Genomic DNA, 19946 nt, shown 5'->3' with positions numbered 1-19946 from the left:
TTGGGCCACCTAGTTGCCCCTTTTCTGTTTTTAAACAAATCCTAAATAGTTCTGATCTACTGCTTTATTATTTTAGACATAGTATTGTTAGGTTCCCTTAACTCCTATTTGCTAAAGCAGAATTCTTCTTTAAATTCTTAAACAAATTTTGTTCTTCCATAAGAAAATTGTAATTTTTCTAGTTCTATATAATTTGGCTTTTAATTTTATTTTTTCTTTGATTTCTTTTCAGAATATCTATTTTGTGTATTAATTGTTTAAAGTCATAAATTCCTTTCTCTCTTTCCTATTCCAGGTCACTTTGGTTGTATTCCAAAGTTTTTGTTATATGGTCTCACTGATGTTATTTACCTTTTTTTTTTTTTTTTTTAGGTTTTTGCAAGGCAAATGGGGTTAAGGGGTTGCTGCCCTGGGCCACACAGCTAGGTAATTATTAAGTGTCTGAGGCCAGATTTGAATTCAGGTACTCCTGACTCCAGGGCTGGTGCTCTATCCAATGTGCCACCTAGCCATCCCTGATGTTATTTACTTTAATGAAATTATGCTAGTTCTCTGATTTGAGCCATCATGTTTCACTTAAATTTCAAAAGCCCTTTGCTGATCCTAATAGTTCAATAGTCAGGAAATTTTTTTAATATTTCTGCCTTTCTGTATTTATGATGCTTTTAGGCTCTACTATAGTCAGGTTTTATAAATGTATTGTGCTCAGCTCCAAAATATGCATGTTTCATTTAGCAATTACCAAAGAGCTGTCATTTCTAAAATTCTATCAGGTTTCTAATTTACTCCCCCCCCCATTTACTTTTGATTATATCTGTCTAGGCCTAAAAAAAGACACAGCAAGGTCACCTTATTATGATGTTACTACTTCTTCCTGTAATTTGATTATTTTTCCTTTTAGTACTTAATATTATGCCATTTGGTACATATACATATTGATAATATTTCATAGCATATGGTACCTTTAAGCAAAAATGCAATTTTCTGTTCATTTCATTTAAGAAAGTCTGTTTTTAATCTTTGCTTGGCTGAGATCATGGCTTCCTTTGCATTTTAAAATTTGCCTGAAGCATAATAAATTTTGATCCAGTCTCTTATTTTAATGTGAATATGTTTCAAGTATGTTTCTTGTAAATAAAACATTGCTGGATTCTCCTTTTTTTTTTTTGGCAAGGCAATGGGGTTAAGTCACACAGCTAGGTAATTATTACATCTATGAAGTCACATTTGAAATCAGGTCCTCCCTACTCCAGGGCCGGTATTGTATCCACTGAGCCACCTAGCTGCCCAGATTCTCCTTTCTAATGCATTGTTATCCCTCTTCTGTTTTTGAGTTCATATTCATGTTTAGTTATAACTGTAAATTGTGTTTTTCTGTTCTGTCCTCCATTATAAAGCTCTTACATGCATTCCTTTTTCCCTCCTACTTTGTGTGTGTATATGCGTGTTTTGCAAGGCAATGGGGTTAAGTGATTTGCCCAAGGTAACACAGCTAGGTAATTATTAAGTATTTGAGGCCTCATTTGAATTCAGGTCCTCCTGATTCCAGGGCTGGTACTCTCTACTGTGCCACCTAGCTACCCCTCCTACCTTTTTACAAAAAAAGAAAGGGGTACCATACGTGAGAAGCACTGTGATCAATAGTAGTAATCTATAATTGAAATAGCGTGTTATTACTCCTCTCTTTCATCATACCAAAACCCTGATCTGATTATTTAATTCTGTTTTAGTGTCACTGTCCATGACCAACTCTAAATTGAAAGTTGATTTGCTTGTGATTACTCTCCAAAGTGCTCTCCCTCTTATACCACCCCTTCTCTTTTTGCTGTTTCTTCCTAGTTTACTAAAGTGTTTGTGTGTGTGTGTGTGTGTGTCTGAGAGAGAAATTCTTACCTGATTCAGCAAAGAAATGAAATTAAAAGACCCTGCCCCCTGCCCATTTTTCTCAAGTACTCCATTTATATATGAAATAGTAATTCTCTCCTCTCTTTTCTCATTTCTTCCTTAGGATATTCTTTTAACTTTCTCTTTTCCTTCCTTTCTTAAAAACCACAAAATTATAACATAACCATACATAAGCCTTCTGAAAATGTTAAATTTTGTGACTCTTAAGGTTGCATTTCAAGATTTTTTTTCTTCTTTATTATACTTGCTGCAAAGTGTTGAGCAATTCTTTTGCACTTGGACTCTTCCTAAGTTGAAATATTTTTCTTAGAATTGGAAGTTCTGGGTTTGGGCTATGAAATTCCTGGGTGTTTTCAGTTTAGTTCTATTTTTTAGGTGGTAACTAGTGGATTCCATTTTTGATTTGCCATCTAGTCCTAACAGATATGAGCAGTTTTCTTTTATGATTTTTTAAAATATTATGCCCAAGTTTTATTTTTTATCTTGATTTTCAAATTATACAATGATTCTTAAAATCTTTTCTTAACTTATGGACTTCTGGGTCAGTTGTTTTTGATATCAGATACCTGACATTTTCTTTTACTTTTAAAATGTTTTAACTTATCTAAAACAGCTTTCTGTTTCAGTCATTGAGTTGTTTTTTTCCCATTCTAGTAGTAAAGTTTTTCTAAGTTCTAGGCTATTAATTTTTTCAATACCTTCCCATCCCTACCAAACTCTAATTTCATGCTTTATCTCTTGCTTCATTTCTACAAGACACTCATACTTTTATAGTCCTTGTGGCCAAGGTATTTATTCCTATCTGAGATTCTACTGTATTGTTTCCTTCTGGGTTTACCTCTTGGCCTTGTTTTAATTCAGAATTCCCTTCATTGTGTTTAATCATCATTTTTAGCTTCATATCTTAAATTAGGATTTTGTTTTGGGGACAGTTACCTCTGGCACTGTTAGATGGGCTGAGAAGGTCTTATTTGATTCTTTCCCTTCTGCAGTTTGGAAGCTGCTGCTTATCCCATGGCCTGGCTAGTAACTAGGTCCCATCTTATGCTTCTGCTCCTGGTTTGTTTCAAATCTCCTAATGATCAATTGAAGAGAGTGGCCTTGAACAATCTATCTTCCTATTGGATGATTCCCTTATCAGTTGATTTTATCCCTTTCTGTGGTTCTGAGGGACCAGTGGGAATGCTAGAGATCACAATGATTCAGGTTTCTTGCACAACTCTCTTGGCATCAGTTCTTTGCTGCCGAGTTAGCACTGTGGCTCTCAGCACTCTGACAAGTAGAGAACTGGGCCCTGGTATCCTGTGTGGTGATCCAGAGATGCACTCCTGCTGCAGGTCTCCCATTATAGGGTTTTATTGGTTTTTGACTTTTCTTCAGAGCATCAACTAAGTTCAAATCCATTCATAAGAGTTTGTTCCAGCTACTCTGGTGCAATTACTCTTTTCTAGGCTCAATCTTTGACTGAGTTGGTGATGCCTTTCTTGGTACAGCCTCTCTACTGCCAGTGCCAACCTATGACTGCCTTTTGGTACATTTCAGTACAGGAGAGAGGATTTAAATGTTTTTTTTCTGTGATTACCAATATAACATTTAAGCTCTCCATTCATTATCCCATGCAATCAATAAACATTTATCAAGTGCCTACTGTGTGCCAGGCCCTTTGCTTAGTGCTGAGTACACAAATATAAAAAAAAAACAACAAACAGTCCTTGCCCTTGACAATGGAAAGTTTTGAAGAAATCCAAAAGCAGTATAGGCAATGGAGAAAGGAGAGAAAAACCGTGCTGAGTCTCCTCTTAAAATACAGGCCCTGGAGCTCAATCCCCTGACTTCCATTCAAAGAAGTAGAGGAGCACCAGCCTATCTATTCTTCCAATAATAGAAAAGCTAACGTTTTATACAACTTCAATGTAAAAGTATCATCACTGGTACTACATTCTGGGCATTTTATTTGGCTATCTCCAAGCCTGAACCACTCTCCCCCTTTAACTCCATTCTGGAAGTCCTTTTTTGAGTACCAACTAAAATCTCACCTTTGACGGGAAGTCTTCCCCAACCTTTTAATTACAGTAATTTACTTCTGTTAATTATTTTCTACTGATCCTCTATATAAGCTTCCTTTGTTATATATGTGTTTGCATGTTACATTCTCCATTAGACTATAAGCTCTTTGTTTCTTTTTGGCATAGTGTCTGGCACACTGTATGCATTTAATAAATGTTTATTGACTAACTTTCTGCAATGTGATTATATCCATGCACTGCCTTTTTGGTCACTGACAATTTTATTATTAGTGTAAGTGATTTTCAGTCTATTAAAATGACCAGAAGAATACTGGAGTTAAAAGGATGGGACTCTGAATCAGGAAGCAATTTGGCATACTTGAAAGAACAGTGAAATTTCCTAAACAATCCAGATTACTCGTACTCCTTTAAATTCGGAGTCTAGGACATTCTCAATCCACAAAGTCTGCCTGAATGCTTCAAAAGTTACCCTACAACTTCCCATCTTCATCCGGCAACAGGCATTCTTCATTCAATTGATCCCCTGTGTATTAGATTTTAGTTTTTAAGTGGCGATGGATTTCATTGAGGAGGTCTTTTAATATTATTAGGCTTGATATAAATCATCACTGTCATCTGCAAATAGAAAAATCTGAAAGACTTTACCTTCTAAAGGAAATTCATTTTCCATGTGTAATCTGTTCAGAACATCTTTATGGCAGTGTTGAACAACTTTAGTAAACACTTTTTTTTTGCTTTGTTTTGCTTGATATAAAGTAGCAGAGGATCAATGAACAAAACTTTGTAGTTTTATCTATCAAGATACCTTATAATTAATGGATGCATGGAAGACATTTCTTGTTGGAAGAACCCCTTTAAGGCTGAATTTTGTTATAATGAATTATTACAAAAAGAAATCAACAGATACAGCAAGATACAAGTCAAATGTATGGTTGTAAAGATGACCTGCTCTAGAAAAATTATGAATGTTTCTTTCCATGTTTTTTTTTTTATCAAAATCAGGAAGATCTAAGCTTTGAATGTTATCTTATACCCTTTACAAGCTGTGTAACCTTGGGGATAAATAAGTCATTTGAACTTCTGTCAGCTTTAATATCCTCATATACAAAATGGAGATAATAATAGTACTTATCTCATACAAATTATGAATATATGTCAAGTGATTTGTAAACCTTAATGAGTGTGGTGTAAATGTTACTCACTATTATGATTTTTTTTGTTGCTGTTGCTAATCTTTTTGAGATGAGCAGTTGCTACAAAGCTCCTTTTATCATTTAAGGGGTAATGGGAAAATATGTGACTTTTTTCCATTGTCCTTCTCCATCTGAGTATTGTTCTTTTCTAAAGGGTAGTTTGAAAAGCAGCCTGGAGCTGTTGAGGTGCTAAGGGCCCAGAAGGAACACATTAAAGGCAGTCCTTCCCTTTCCATGCCCGAATCACTTCCCCACTTCTCAAAAGGGGCTGAATTTTCCTTCCCCAGCAGATGCTGTCATTTCTCAAACTCCCACTTCCACACTACCTTTGCCAGCATCCCATTTCTCCTTGAGGTAACCTAAAGCTTTGCCTCACTGGTCCACCTTACACTTTCAATATTCATTGGCTGCTCACAATACTTGGATGCTACACAATTAGAATTCTTTCAGTAATACAGTGAACTATTGAATCTTTCTATTTGACCTACTATTGTGCCTTCTCAACCCCTGGGCACTGCCATATATATGAACTGTAACTGAATTCTTCTAGATCTTCACTAATTAGAACATGCCTTACTTTTTTATTTGTATTGTCAGTCCTTTGAACAGTGCTCAGCACAACTGCAAATGTGCTTACATGCCATCCCCTCTTCCAAAATATCTTGAATGGGCAGCTAGGTGGCGCAGTGGATAAAGCACCGGCCCCGGAGTCAGGAGTACCTGGGTTCAAATCCAGTCTCAGACACTTAGTAATTACCTAGCTGTGTGGCCTTGGGTAAGCCACTTAACCCCATTGCCTAGCAAAAACCTAAAAGATATCTTGAAAATTAGTCTCTCTTGGTGCTTTAATAATTATGTCTCCTTGATCAAAGCAATCCATAGTGATATGAAAAATTACTCTAAATAATTAATTATTAGAGAAATGCAAATTAAAACTTCTCTGAGGTACCACCTCACACCTCTCAGACTGGCCAATATGACCTGAATGATTATTGTTGGAAGGGTTGTGCGAAATCTGGGACAAAATTACATTGATGGTGGAGCTATGAACTCATCCAACCTTTCTGGAGAGCAATTTGGAACCATGACCAAAGGGCAACAAAAATATGCATAGCCCTTTGATCCAGCAATACTACTATATGATTTCTCTCTTATCACATTCAATTTAGATCAATGTATATCATGGAAACAATGTAAAGACTGGCAAATTGTCTTCTGGGGGGGGGAAGGAGGTAAGATTAGGAGAACAATTGTAAAACTCAAAATAAATAAAATCTTTAAAAAAATAATAATTATGTCTCCTCTGTGAACTCATCCAACCTTTCTGGAGAGCAGTCAGGAATTGTACCAAAAAGGCAAAAAAAAAATGTGTATACCCTTTGATCCAGCAATACCACTACTGGGTCTATATCCTGAAGATATGAAGAAAAAGGGTAAAAACATCACTTGTACAAAAATATTCATAGCAGCCCTGTTTGTGGTGGCAAAGAATTGGAAATCAAGTAAATGTCCTTCAACTGGGGAATAGCTTAGAAAACTGTGGTATATGTATGTCATGGAACACTATTATTCTATGAGAAACCAGGAGGGACGGGAATTCAGGGAAGCCTGGAGGGATTTGCATGAACTGATGCTGAGTGAGATGAGCAGAACCAGAAAAACACTGTACACCCTAACAGCAACATGGGGGTGATGATCAACCTTGATGGACTTGCTCATTCTACAGCGCAACAATCAGGGACAATTTTGGGCTGTCTGCAATGGAGAATACCATCTGTATCCAGAGAAAGAACTGTGGAGTTTGAACAAAGACCAAGGACTATTAACTTTAATTTAGAAAAAAAACTGATATGTTATTGTCTGATCTTGCTATCTCTTTTACTTTATGTTTCTTCCTTAAGGTTATGATTTCTCTCATCACATTCAATTTGGATCAATGCATACCATGGAAACAATGTAAAGACTGGCAAGTTGCTTCTGTGGGGGGGGGGGCGGGGGGAGTAAGATTAGGGGAAAAATTTTAAAACTCAAAATAAATAAAATCTTTAAAATTAAAAAAAATAATTAAGTTTCCTTTGGCATGAACTTCTTTTATGTACACTTGGTCTAGTCCTGCTACAATTATTGATTACACTGTTAGAATATAAGCTACTTAAGAGGAGGGATTAAATTTTTTTATATTTATACAAAGAGCAGTTAAGAAAGTACCCAGGATATTGGGTGCTTAATAAAATGATTGTGAACACATAAGATCCCATAGTAATAGGGTACTGAGATATAGAAATTCAGCTACAATAAAGATGAAAAGAATTCTTGATGCAGAACTAATTCATTTTTCATTTATTTCAACTCTTCCTTACAGTTTTATCTATAAATATAATGATCTAGCTTAATTGGATCTCCTACCAAGTTTTTTTATGAATTCATTTTCCCTTACATCATTCTTTGTGGTTCTACTAGATGATGTTGCTTATACTCTTCCATCATTATCAAATATTTTGCAAATAAGTTTATACCCTAATGCCATGTTTCTTTTTAATTGACAAATCTTTTGCTTATTTAACGGGTTTTTTTTAAAGTCAAGTTGTGTCCCCTTTTGGTCTCTGTGTAGCAGTTAAACTTTTATAGAAAATGGTTAAACTGGTTTCAGTGTTTTTCTTTTTAATTCACAACCCATGTTTTCAGCATCAATGTCAGGTTGGGGTTGTAGTTTTTTGCATCATCTTTTCATCTTTACTCTTTCTTTTTTTTTGGGGGGGGATGATGATTCTCATGTGCAATACAGCAAGTATATGATAGGGGTACATATAAACATTTGATACAGAAATGGAGTGTTAATCAAATGTTTCTTGTATGTTTTTTTACACAGACACTTTCATTATGTGATGCTTGGTGTTGAAACTTCATGTATGTCAAGTCTCAAACTTTTGACTTATTTCCTTTTTTAATTCCAAAGCATCTTTTTCAACATATTTCTCACTCCCCTCCTTTCTGACTATCTCTGCTATGAAGCTACCAAGTATTACTGTATATACAGATCTACTTTGGAATAAACTGTCAAGTTAATAGAATTTCACTACCTCTTCACTCTCTTCAACAGATCACACCAGAATCACCGTTCTAGCACTGGAGTTACCCTTCTATGGAGTGCTGGCTTCCCTATGTTTTCCATTTCAGATATTGCAAAAATGCTATATTGTTGTTTCAGTTCTTCTAGGTGTACATCAGCATGTTGGTCGATGGCTCTCATTTAAAGTACCAACAATCAAATTAATACATTTAGCTGATTGAAGAGCCATCAAATTCTTAATCCCCCTTGGTCTCTTTCCTGCCACTCATTCTGCCAAAATCACTATGAAAAGGATACATACAGTCTGAGAATCACTTTTTCCTGTGTTTCACAGACTCCCACAACTTGTTATTTACCCAACATACTGAAAACAAAACTCTCTAGACTTTCCTAATCTGGTCCTCAGATCAGGACACAATTATAGAGAGCTTTAGAGACAGAAGTGGTTGGGAGATTATCTAATCTGATTCACTCTCCCTCCCCCTTATTTTCTAGATGAGGGAATGGAGGTCCAGACACTTAGTTAAATGACTTGCACAAGATGATACAAGGACATAGTTGGCAATCTGTCACTGAAAACTGTACACTGATTGAAGGCTTTTCAGTTTGATAGAACCTGCCAGAGCATGAGTTTTGCTAGCACAGCTATCAAGGATCAAGGGTCACTAATGTCAACATCAAGAGAAAAGAATGCTAAAGAGGTGAACCAATGCTGGGGTATAGGGTAACATTTGTAGACATGGCCAATTGGGTAGCTTTGTTTTTGCTTGAATGTACTTATTTATTACAAGGGAGGGCTCTATCACAGGAGGTGGGAAGGGGAAGCATTGGGAAATGACAGTGTAATAAATGAAAGAGAAAAAATACAACATTTAAAAAAGGAAAAAAAAAGAACAGTAAAAGGAACAACAACAATAAAAATAATCTAGATTCATGCCCATGCTTTCACAACAATAAAAAGCAATGGAACAGGACTTTTATGGAGGCCTCAGGAACAGATGACTAAACAGAAGATTTGATTTTTACATTCAGTTACTAAAACTTTATACAAAACTAAAATTAGATAGGGTAGAAACAAACTAGATTAATGACATTTAATTGGAGAGTTCTTCTGGTTTTATAGCTATTTTAGCAGACACAAATTCAACAGGAGTAGTTGTTCAGTATTCTTTCACATACCACTGTTGCCCCGTTCTTTCACTTTAGCTAGAAGAGATGGCAAGCAGGTAATTTTTTTCCAGCATTATAGTTAATTTTGAAACTATTTTATATTTTTAGATAGTTTATAAATATTTTAATTCACCATAATTTACAAATGATTAATTATTGTTTAACAGTACTTCACTCTATCAAAAATTTGAAATTTAATAATCCAGCTTTTTTTTGAAGATCACAATAGAAGCGCTTATTAGAAAAATATTAATTCTAACTTATAATTTTTCTATTATGAAGAATGATCAGTAGTAAAGAATATGACAGACTTCATAAACTTAGAAATAAAAATGAACCTACTGGCTGGAAGAATACCTTGCTGTACCATCAGAGGTGTTCGAATAATTGTCTTTCCTAGGGTTGATTGTTGGAGTGGTGTTCTAATCACTGTCATACCAGGACGGATCTGAGTCCCTGTGATTACCTATCAATGACACAAAGGGGACATGAATTCAAATGTTTTTCAAGACTCAGGTATGTTGATTTTTGAACTCAAGATCTTCTAAGTATATTATGCTTGGTAAAATGTGAGAAATCTCTGGAGAAATGTCAATTGTCCCCAGATATTACATTAATTTTTACTGAATACATTTGAATTGCTTACATTTTGTAAAACAAACAAAAATGAAACCCCATAATTTTTTTTTATTCTTCTTCTTGATAATGTGCTTGACTCTGTTATGGATAACTTCAAATTTCCCAATTAAAATGATTTCATATTAAGTTTTGTCACCGAGACATACAGTACTCTGAAGCAAAGCCTGATGAAGATTCTGATCAAAATTATCCCTAGCTTCTAGAACTCTGGAAAAGCAATATGTGGTTTGCCCTTTTCCTCTGCCAAATTACACCTGCCAGTTAAAGGAGTAAGAGATTAAATTAAGAAATCAGATGTTCCTTTATAGTATGAAAGAAGAAATTACAAAACGAATTACAGTTTTGTAATTAGGTTCAGAGAATTTTCAGACAGGTGTGCCTGATTAACTTTCCTATCCCAGTTATCAGCATCACAAAAAATGATGCGTCTGATAAATACATGTATGCACACATGCATATATATGTATATTATATATATATATACACACACACACATATACACATATATGTATCTATATCTCAATTGTTAAACAACATATAATGGTGTGGGTTGTAATTTAAATTTTTATTTTCAAATTCTTACTTGCCCACAGCATGCTTTAAGCACAGACGATCCAGTGGAAATTTGCAAGGCTATAATAAAAGGAAAATTCTCTTTTAAAAATTCCTTATTTAACACTTACTATTCAGAGGAACATACTTACTGATACTAAATGAAAGTCCATCTGGTCAATGGCTAGTGTTTAACTGTTTAATGATTAATGTCTCACATTTTAGAAATCTAACAAATAGAAGAACAGATTTTTCAGAACAATGATTTTTTTCATAGATTAAGTAGTAAATAGGTAAGGGAAAATGAGAGCCTGAGTTAGGCTTCTCTGAAAAACCCAACCCACTCTGTATGATCACATTTCAAAATGAGATAACCTCAGAAAAGAAGTCTTACCTGTGAATTACTTGTGGTACCTACAGTGCCTGGGGTGTTTGGTCTAATAGTGACTGTAGCTGTTCTTGGCTGGAATGAAGTAAAGGTTTGCTGACTTGCACCTGTACTTGATGGAATGATACCCAGGACTTTCTGTTGTACCTGAACAACACCTTGAAAAAAATTAAGAATTCATTAACAATGCACGGGTGCTGCAAAGTTTCTCTGGAGTAATTACAAAATGGGAAGGTTAAAATGGGATGGATACAGGACTAGAAGACCCACAACACAGGATGGGGGGGGCGGGGAATGGAGGCAAACTATTTTACAATATGAATTAAAAGTTCTTCATGACTTTTCTTCCTTACCTCCTTGGGTTGTTGGCACATTTACAGCAACAATCTTGCTATTTGCAGGAAGTGGTAGTTTGGTAATTACTTTTCCTGCCATAGTAACTGGACTGCCTGTAATTTGGAACGTCTGACCTGTGCTGGCAATGGTTGTAGCAGATGTAGCAGCTGTGTTGGAGGCTATTAGGGTATAAGACATTCAAAAAGTTTCAGATTTAAAACAAGCAGCAATATAGTAACTTCTAGGAAGAAGTTCCAAGGCATAAAAATAATGTAACTTACAAGAAATTTCTGCCTTTTCACCTCTTTAAATATACCTTCTATTTCAATTTTAAATTTCATCTAGTTAAAATATTCCTTTTAAAAAAGTAAATCTGGGATTTCAAAGATTATATCAGTCAAGCATAAACTTTGGTAGATCCTACCAAGAAAGGAGATGAATTTGCCTTTAGATAGCAGTTCTATCAAATCTGAGAAGTTAATTACACAGTAGTAATTAAAAAAATAATCATAGAATTGATAAAAAAAATATGGTCTGGGTTTTGAAATTTTCCTTTTATTGTTCAGAACTCAGAGGCATTTTTTCTTGCAATTTTTGGCTAACTAAAAATCTGTCTCCTATTAATATTAAACTTATCTGACAAAATCTAATTCATGAAATAAAGGAAGATGGTTTAACGTTCCTCAGACAGAAGCCAAAGGGGAGTCAAAAGGACTTAGTTATTTCTTAATCCTCCCTAGTTAACTAGAAATCCTAAAAGGATTTCTGACTCTAAGTCTTCTTGGTTATATTGGGGACATGAAAATAATCTTCCTCAATCGGTTTCTAAATATAGTTTAGTTTGTAACTTTAGTTTTTCTATGGAGTTTGACAAGGAGACATATGAAATTATGACAGTTTCAAAAAGTTTGTTAAACTTAAACTACATTGAAGAAAGTATGGAATTATGAGCTATCTTCTCTAACTTTTATGCCTTAAAAGGCATATTCAGAGTTGCAATATATAAAAGACTTATTTCTGTAAAAAGAGGGCTTGTAATAGTAATTCAGGCTATTTTTGAGGCCTGAACCTATACTTAAATATAGTAATAAAACCTAGGGTTTTTAGCCCTTTAATTTCTATGCTGTTTTAAATATACTTGGCAGAAGTTAACTACCACATGAACTTGAACATGAGAAGATATTGTTCTCATACAAATACAAGACTCCAAATCCCAACTAGTGTTTTTTTTTTAACTAGTGCAGTTGGGGTTAGCAGTAAAATACATGCTAAGTGTATCATTCTTTTTTTTTTTTTAAGGATTTTCTGCAAGGCAAATGGGGTTAAGTGGCTTGCCCAAGGCCACACAGCTAGGTAATTATTAAGTGTCTGAGCCTGGATTTGAACTTGGGTCCTCCTGACTCCAGGGCTGGTGCTCTATCCACTGCGCCACCTAGCTGCCCCTAAGTATCATTCTTTTTAGACAGTTTACAAACATTAATTCAATTGGCGTTGTTCTCAATTTGTGATTTTGTCTAACAATGAAAAAGATTACATGTTATTAATGAAACCAAATCATAATACTAACAACATTCTCACATATATTAAATTAGAAGCTACAAAAAGTTTCAATTACGTGAAAAGATGACATGGAGGTTTCTCCTGAGAGAAGAGATTAAAATAAATTATACAGGTGGCTTCATCATATCATTAAAGAAAAAAAGATACTGTTATTTCTTGAGACAATTCATCATCTAATTTTTAGCTGCAATGTTCATGAGAGCAGATGACCAGTCACTATGAAGATTACTGCAACTTATATACTAACATCTGTTCTAAGGATAAAATATATCCTTAACAAAAATGTGAGAAGGGAAGGGGCAGGCTTTCATATAAAATTTTCTACACCTTTACAATCACACTAATGAATAAAGTATAGAAAACAACCCAATGTTATTAATTTATTTTAAGAAAGCATTTGATGGTGCAGCTAGGTGGCGCAGTGGATAGAGCACCAGCCCTGGAGTCCGGAGGACCCAAGTTCAAATGTGGCCTCAGACACTTAGTAATTACCTAGCTGTGTGGCCTTGGGCAAGCCACTTAACTCCATTTGCCTTGCAAAAACCTAAAAACAAAATTAAAAAAAAGCATTTGATTAGGTAGAGCAAGGTCCTTCATATATAAGAATCCATAAGAGATATGATGACAGATTGCTTTTTCCCCAATAATATAGCAGTATCAATACCAAACCAGTTCTGTTTGATAGAGACCTGGATGTTCAACAGTCAGGAAATTATACTTTAAAAAATCCAAAAAAAGATCTATTATTGATAAATGGAAAAAAGGTCTGATTGGATTGCTAGAATGTGAATTAACATCTCAACTCTGCCACTTTACCACCTGTGTAACTTTGGGCAAGTTACTTAATTTAATTCTCTGGGCTTTAGGATTCTTGTCTGTAAGATGACAAAGTTGAACAGAATGATCTCATGTTCCCTCTAGTTTTAGATTCATGAGACTATGAATCATCCCAAAAGAAAAAGAGATAGAAAGCACAAAAATACCTTTTTACCCAGATGCTACATGTATCTGGATGGGCAGAGAATTAATGTGCATCTTGTCTGAGTACTAGTCTGATGATGAGCTGGAAGTGACTAGTTCACATCTGGAAAATAAGCAGGCTTGATACCACAAAAGCCAGTTCCCTTTAAAGATACTGATATCATTTTAATGATGTTAGAACTAAAATCAATCCATCACTTAATGACAATTGTTTTCCTGAACCTGACTGGCCCTGTGAACCATGGAATGGCATAATCTCAGAAGATCAAGGTTTCAAATTTTAAAAAGCAATAGACAGTGATGTAGAGTACCTATATAGGCAGGCTACAGCACCTCACCAATGGGACCCTGTATGTTCCAACTGGCTGAAAAGTATCAAGGACATATATGGCGAGAAAAAGCAGAAGGCTGATGGACAGAGAATGAGAAACAGTGGACAGCTTAAGTGGTAAAATGTTAACCCTGAAATATCAAAAGAACAGTCTTTAAAATATTGACAGATTCTCCATGGAAAGCTATGAGAAACCAAGAGCAGAAATCAGACAGGGTTAGATTGGGTAATGTCTATAGTGCTGCAGACAGGACCCAACACTTTTGAAAACAAAGCCCTTTCAAAGTGCCAAAGTGAAAAGATATGTTGGCAATGTGGTAAAAGAGAAAAGCAGGGAAGCTGCAGATTTGGGGCAAAGGTAGGAGTTCTATCACTAACTAGCAGTACAAACCTACAGTATTAACACTTGTCCCAAATTTTGGTGATGCTTCATTTGAAATTGTGCATGTATATGGCAGACTTAACCTAGCTTGTAGAAAGAAGATATTGATAGATCTAGAATAGGAATTAGAGGACTGTTTCCCAGCTATGTTTTATGATTACATAGACATGTGGTCTTGAATAAGTCCTCTACTCTCTAATTTTTAAAATTACTCCTGAAACTAACATAAATGATTCATTGTGTAATAAATGAAATCATGTAAGGTATTAACTATTATTTGAGAGATTACTAACATTGGTAAGATATAAGCTTTAGTGATGTTTGTCCTCAACCTTGAAGATGACCATGACATCAGGAATGCAATGACAAGCACATGAATTAGATTTGAGTGAGGGGTGTTAAGTCACCAGTCTCACTTTCTTCTCCAGAGTCATCTGGGTCCAATGGCCAGATATGAATCAGGATGACTGAAGGTGGCCCTGAATAGGAGGCAGTCAGAGTTAAGTTACTTGCCCAAGGTCATACAGCTAGTGGATATCAGGTGTCTGAGACTGGATTCAAACTCCTGTCCTCCTGACACCAGCTTAAATTTAGGGAGGCTCTCTCTTTCAAACAGTGCCTAGATAAAAGCAAGCTTTCACAAAATCTTTGATTTCAGAAAGCAAAGGTAGAACAGTTTTCTGAGCTAAAATCAATCTGTCACTTAATGACAATTATTTACCTGAATTTGACTGGCCTTGTTTAACCCAGGTAGCAAATGTTTGATGGAAATTCTTGTTCTGCTGGAATGTCACTGTGGCTGGAGATCCAACCTTAGTTGTGAGTACCACTTTGGTTCCAGTGGTAACTGGGCCACTTATAGGAGCTACGACAACTTTCTGGGGGGTGTTGACTGTGTTGGTGGTACTGTTTGTTGTAGCAGTGGTAGAGGCTGCAATTACTGCTGGTAGCTGTTTCTGCTGCTCCAATCGTTTCTACAAAAGTTAACAAAGGAAATAAAAGTAAGATAGTTTTCTAAGTCAAAGATGGTCTCATAGGTCCCCAAATTAGTGTCCTTCTTAATGTAATTAACTCAAATCAAATTCTCCTTTTTAAAAAAAACATTACACACCTGAAAATGTGACCCATCTCCTATCTGATTCTGGTTAAATATCCCACTTATTTTTTTTTAAAAGCAAGGTCTACTTCAAATAATAGGAAACTCAAATGGTAGAAATTTTCTCCACATGAACAAACTCTTCAAATTCTCAGTCTGAAAATAAACATTTAAAATTACAACTCGCATTAGTAATCTTACAGTTGACTGGGACACTCTGCTATTCACTGATGGAATTTACAGCAGGTGCCAGATGAAACTGCAAATCATATTCATTTAATTTCCATACTCATTTATCCAATCATAAATGCATGTCAATATCTACAGCTGTTTTTGTAGGGAATAAATTTGTATTCAACCAACTGAAACATAAAGATCATTTCTATACTTCCTACACTATTGAGTTCAAAAATTACTTTTAATGTGATTAGAAACACAAATAAACATTACTTTATTTGCACTAAATAGCCTGGTTCTTCTTACCTTTTTTTTTTTTTTGCAAGGCAATAAGGGTTAAATGACTTGCCCATGGTCACACAGCTAGGTAATTATTAAGTGTCTGAGGTCATATTTGAACTCAGGTCCTCCTGACTCCAGGGCTGATGCTCTATTCACTACAACACCTAGCCACCCCCTTTCTTCTTACCTTCTGATCTTTAAAACTGCTGGATCAATCACAGATAACTTGTCCTATACCTTAGTCACAATAAAATTCTCAAAGTTTCCTAGAGTTTATTATTACAAATTTGTGAATTCTTAGCTAATACTCTTTTAAATACAAATGTATCCATTTGTCAAGGCAACTATTGTATATACCCCTATTTATATTATATCAAGATATTTACTTTCAAGGAGATGCTAAAGATAAAATCAAAAAAGAAATAAAGTAATGAAAATAGGAAAAATATTGTTCTCACTTTGAAAGACAAAATTCCAAGAGGTCAACACATCCTGCTGGGATGGGAATTTATAGCATTCTTGCTAGCAAATACTGTTTGAACTAAGATAGTCTCATAGTGCTACAATCCAAATATCTAAGTGTGGACTAATAAATGTTGACCAAACTGTGACCTTGTAGTGAGAAATAACTGATTTAGAAGGATTTTTATCAACCATTTGCCTTATTTATTTAGATCTTCAATAGACTACAGAATTTTTCAAATCTGAAATGGCAGTTTTTGCATGTTCTACTTAACAGAGAAATTGGGTCTTAAAAAAACCTTTATAAAACTAGCAGATTAAAAACAAGATTAAAAAAATTCTGATTCTGTTTATTATTCAAATAGATGTATATTAATAAATCAACCAACTTCAATACACCTCAAAGACTGTTTTCAGACAGTAAATTTGAGTGTTTCATTCAAACAAACAAATCAGATAATAACAATGTTGCTTCAATCCAAATCCACAGTCCCAGTACTCAATGCTGTAGTTTGAAGGCATGCATTTTGGATAATGATGCAAATTCGTTGACAGGTGGGACTAGTAACAGCTCCCCCACCTGCTGGGCAGCCAATCGTTGCTGTTTTAGTTGAGCCTCCATTTGGGCCTTGAACTCCTCGACCTTCTTCTGTTCACTAACCTTAGCCTGTTGCTCAACTGCCTGCGCCTTTTCCTTCTCCACTCTGAATGAAAAAAGGAAAAATATATCAGATTATTATACTTGTAGGATTGAAAATTTAGGTATTATTTGGATGATCATGCAACAAAACTGCCAAACATTGAGGATTTTTAAAATACACAAACTAAAATAGAACTATAATCAAAATAGAAAGTTTAAGACAAGTGCATAACTTTAAAGTACAAGTTCTTAAAGTACTAAATATGAGTAAATACCTACCATTTTAAAAAACAAATTGAATAAATTAACAAAGGCATAGTTAATAAATAAAAAGTTATAATGCTTTTGCTGCAAAGTGATAGGAACTTTACATTTTATAGATTTTATGAACAAAAGCTTGTTATCCAGTTACCTTTCTGCAAATGCCCGGATCTCCCATAACTCCAATTCCTCTTCTGCTACCCAGGTTTCAATTATGACAGGTCCTGTCTGCTTAGGAGTTTCTGGTCTCTTTGGCCTGAGGGCACTTGATCGAAGCCCTTTCCTTTGAGGAGTAGGTGTTTCTTTATATGGAAAAGAATTCAAGACAAATTGAACTGTATAACTTTAAACATTGTTAGTAGATCATTTTTATTTTTGGCCAATACCTTACATTGTTCATTTTATTTATGACTTTCTCTTGGAATGCTCTCCCAAAACATTTTTGGCTATTGAAATCCTCCCCATATTTCAAAGACCAAATGAAATGCCTCTTCTGAAGCCTTCACTGATTACCTCCAAGCAGATGCAATCTTGCCGTAGCATTCTATATCATTTTTATTTTACTTTAGTAAGTACTATGACTTAATGTGGCTCTCACCTCTTCTGACATCCCCTAATTTATTCCTAATTTTTTACAGGTCTTGCTTAACATCTGATAAAATCTGACAATGACTATATCTCATTTTTGTTGACTTATTACCATAATATAATTCCTTATATCTTCCACAGAGCCTTAGAAGTATTTGTGCACAAGTACTCAAAAATTTTGTTGTCTGGCTGATATTCTTCTGTTAATCTATATACATAATGGGAATTCACTAAAGGACTTAAATCATTTGTGTACATATAAAATCATTTTTCTTTGTATAAAATCCTTGTAAGAGTCACTATAAAAGAACAAATTATAAAAAATATACATATGAGAGCCAGTGGAGAAAGTCAAAAAGTGAGGGAAATTGGGCCACTTAAGTATTTATATACATGTTTTTAAATGTTCCTTACCCTTTGGAGCCTCTGGAACACCAATGGGACAGATGATTTTCCTGATGCAATATTCTGATCGAATACCATATGGACCAACATCTCTCCGCTTAATTATTTCAGTTGTTGTAATTTCTGTGTCTGATGTTTCTATGGAGAGTGAATGCAGGTAAGATTAACTATATTTTAAAATATATGGAAAGTATTGCTTACTAAAATCACCTGTGTGGTGTCTAAGGTGTAGAATATTTCATTAACTGTCAGGTTAGTCATGTTAATTACTTTTGCTCAGCTCTCTGTCTTTGTTACAACAAAGGAAAGTTCACTAAAGAGAGGAAGAATACATCTGGAAATAAATAGGATGCTAAAAAAAGTATATTTTTTTGAGAAGAGCAAGAAAGGGATTTCTTTCAAAATAATAGACTTAGGCTGCCTCTTTTCATCAATTTACATTAACACTTTCAATCTAAGAGTTGGTTAGGACAGGGGAAACTTTTTTGGGTTAACAATTTGAGGCTCAGACCTTCAATTCTTTTTTAATTTTTTTTCCAATTATATTCTTCATTTTCAAAAGAAGAAAAACTACTATAAAGTTCAAAGGAAAGCTACTAGAATAGAAGGGAAGAACTGAAACTAAGGTATAAAATACTTGGCAGAGTCTTTATATTGCCAGTCTACATCTAGATGTTGGCTGCTGGAAAAGATAAGGCATTTCACAAGCCCAGAGGAAACATAATATTTCTGTGAAATGGAATTATCCCTTATCAGGAGACCCAGCAGGTATGCAAGTTATCCTATACCTTGAATTCAATTCAGTACCTGTCAACTACTCTATACCAATCAATCAAAAAGCATCATATGCTATATCTGGAGAGGAAAAAATGACAAAAACAGTCTCTGACTTCCAGGAGATCAACACCCAACAGTAGAGACATCATATGAATAACTAGATCTGCATGGAAGACCCGAAGACCACCCTGGAGCTGCTTTCAGAGAGGAATAATGATTAGCAGGTGTGAGAGAGAGAGAGCACTAGAGAGTGGTCAAGGGAAGCCCTTCTTGGAGTAGTTATGTGAAACATAATTGTTCAAAAATGTTTCTATAGTGAGCTACTTGACCACTGATGAAATGCTACATGTAGCCAGTTTCCATCACCTCTTTAACTGTGGACTTGTTTCTAAATTACAGGGTGTTGCCAGAAGGCATCTGACAGCACTGAGGGAAGGAACAGGAAACTTTTGACAAAGTGAGGCATAAAAGAGGTATGAATATCCCAGTCTACAGACAAGTTTCATGCCTAGTAACAATTTTTCTATTCAATACTGTACCTTACATCACAAATGACTTATGTGACAATCAGGATGTACATATATATATAAATATATATATATATACACACACACACACACACACACATATATGCATTACACTACACACACACACACACACACACACACACACACACACACACAGGATTAGATGATACAATGCAAATTTCAGTTTACAAAACCCA

General features: G+C 35.0%; 1 protein-coding gene across 6 annotated transcripts in view; it reads right to left on the bottom strand.

The window, feature by feature from the left end:
- The window catches only part of BPTF (bromodomain PHD finger transcription factor), a 184002-nt gene that overhangs the window by 43820 nt on the left and 120236 nt on the right, over positions 1–19946 (bottom strand). For 5 of the 6 annotated variants that reach the window (XM_074224761.1, XM_074224760.1, XM_074224762.1 and 2 more), the window contains 7 exons: positions 18455–18583; positions 17604–17754; positions 17132–17255; positions 15256–15508; positions 11298–11459; positions 10951–11102; positions 9708–9831 (listed from right to left, as the gene is read on the bottom strand). In XM_074224761.1, the coding sequence (XP_074080862.1) occupies positions 9708–9831; positions 10951–11102; positions 11298–11459; positions 15256–15508; positions 17132–17255; positions 17604–17754; positions 18455–18583 (1095 nt within the window). The remainder of the gene's footprint in view (positions 1–9707; positions 9832–10950; positions 11103–11297; positions 11460–15255; positions 15509–17131; positions 17256–17603; positions 17755–18454; positions 18584–19946) is intronic. The other variant, XM_074224763.1, reaches the window with a different exon arrangement.

The sequence above is a fragment of the Macrotis lagotis genome, chromosome 2 (genome assembly GCF_037893015.1).
Source record: "Macrotis lagotis isolate mMagLag1 chromosome 2, bilby.v1.9.chrom.fasta, whole genome shotgun sequence".
Taxonomy (NCBI): domain Eukaryota; kingdom Metazoa; phylum Chordata; class Mammalia; order Peramelemorphia; family Peramelidae; genus Macrotis; species Macrotis lagotis.
Note: the sequence above shows the minus strand (reverse complement) of the source record. Positions and strands in the feature narration are given on the sequence as shown.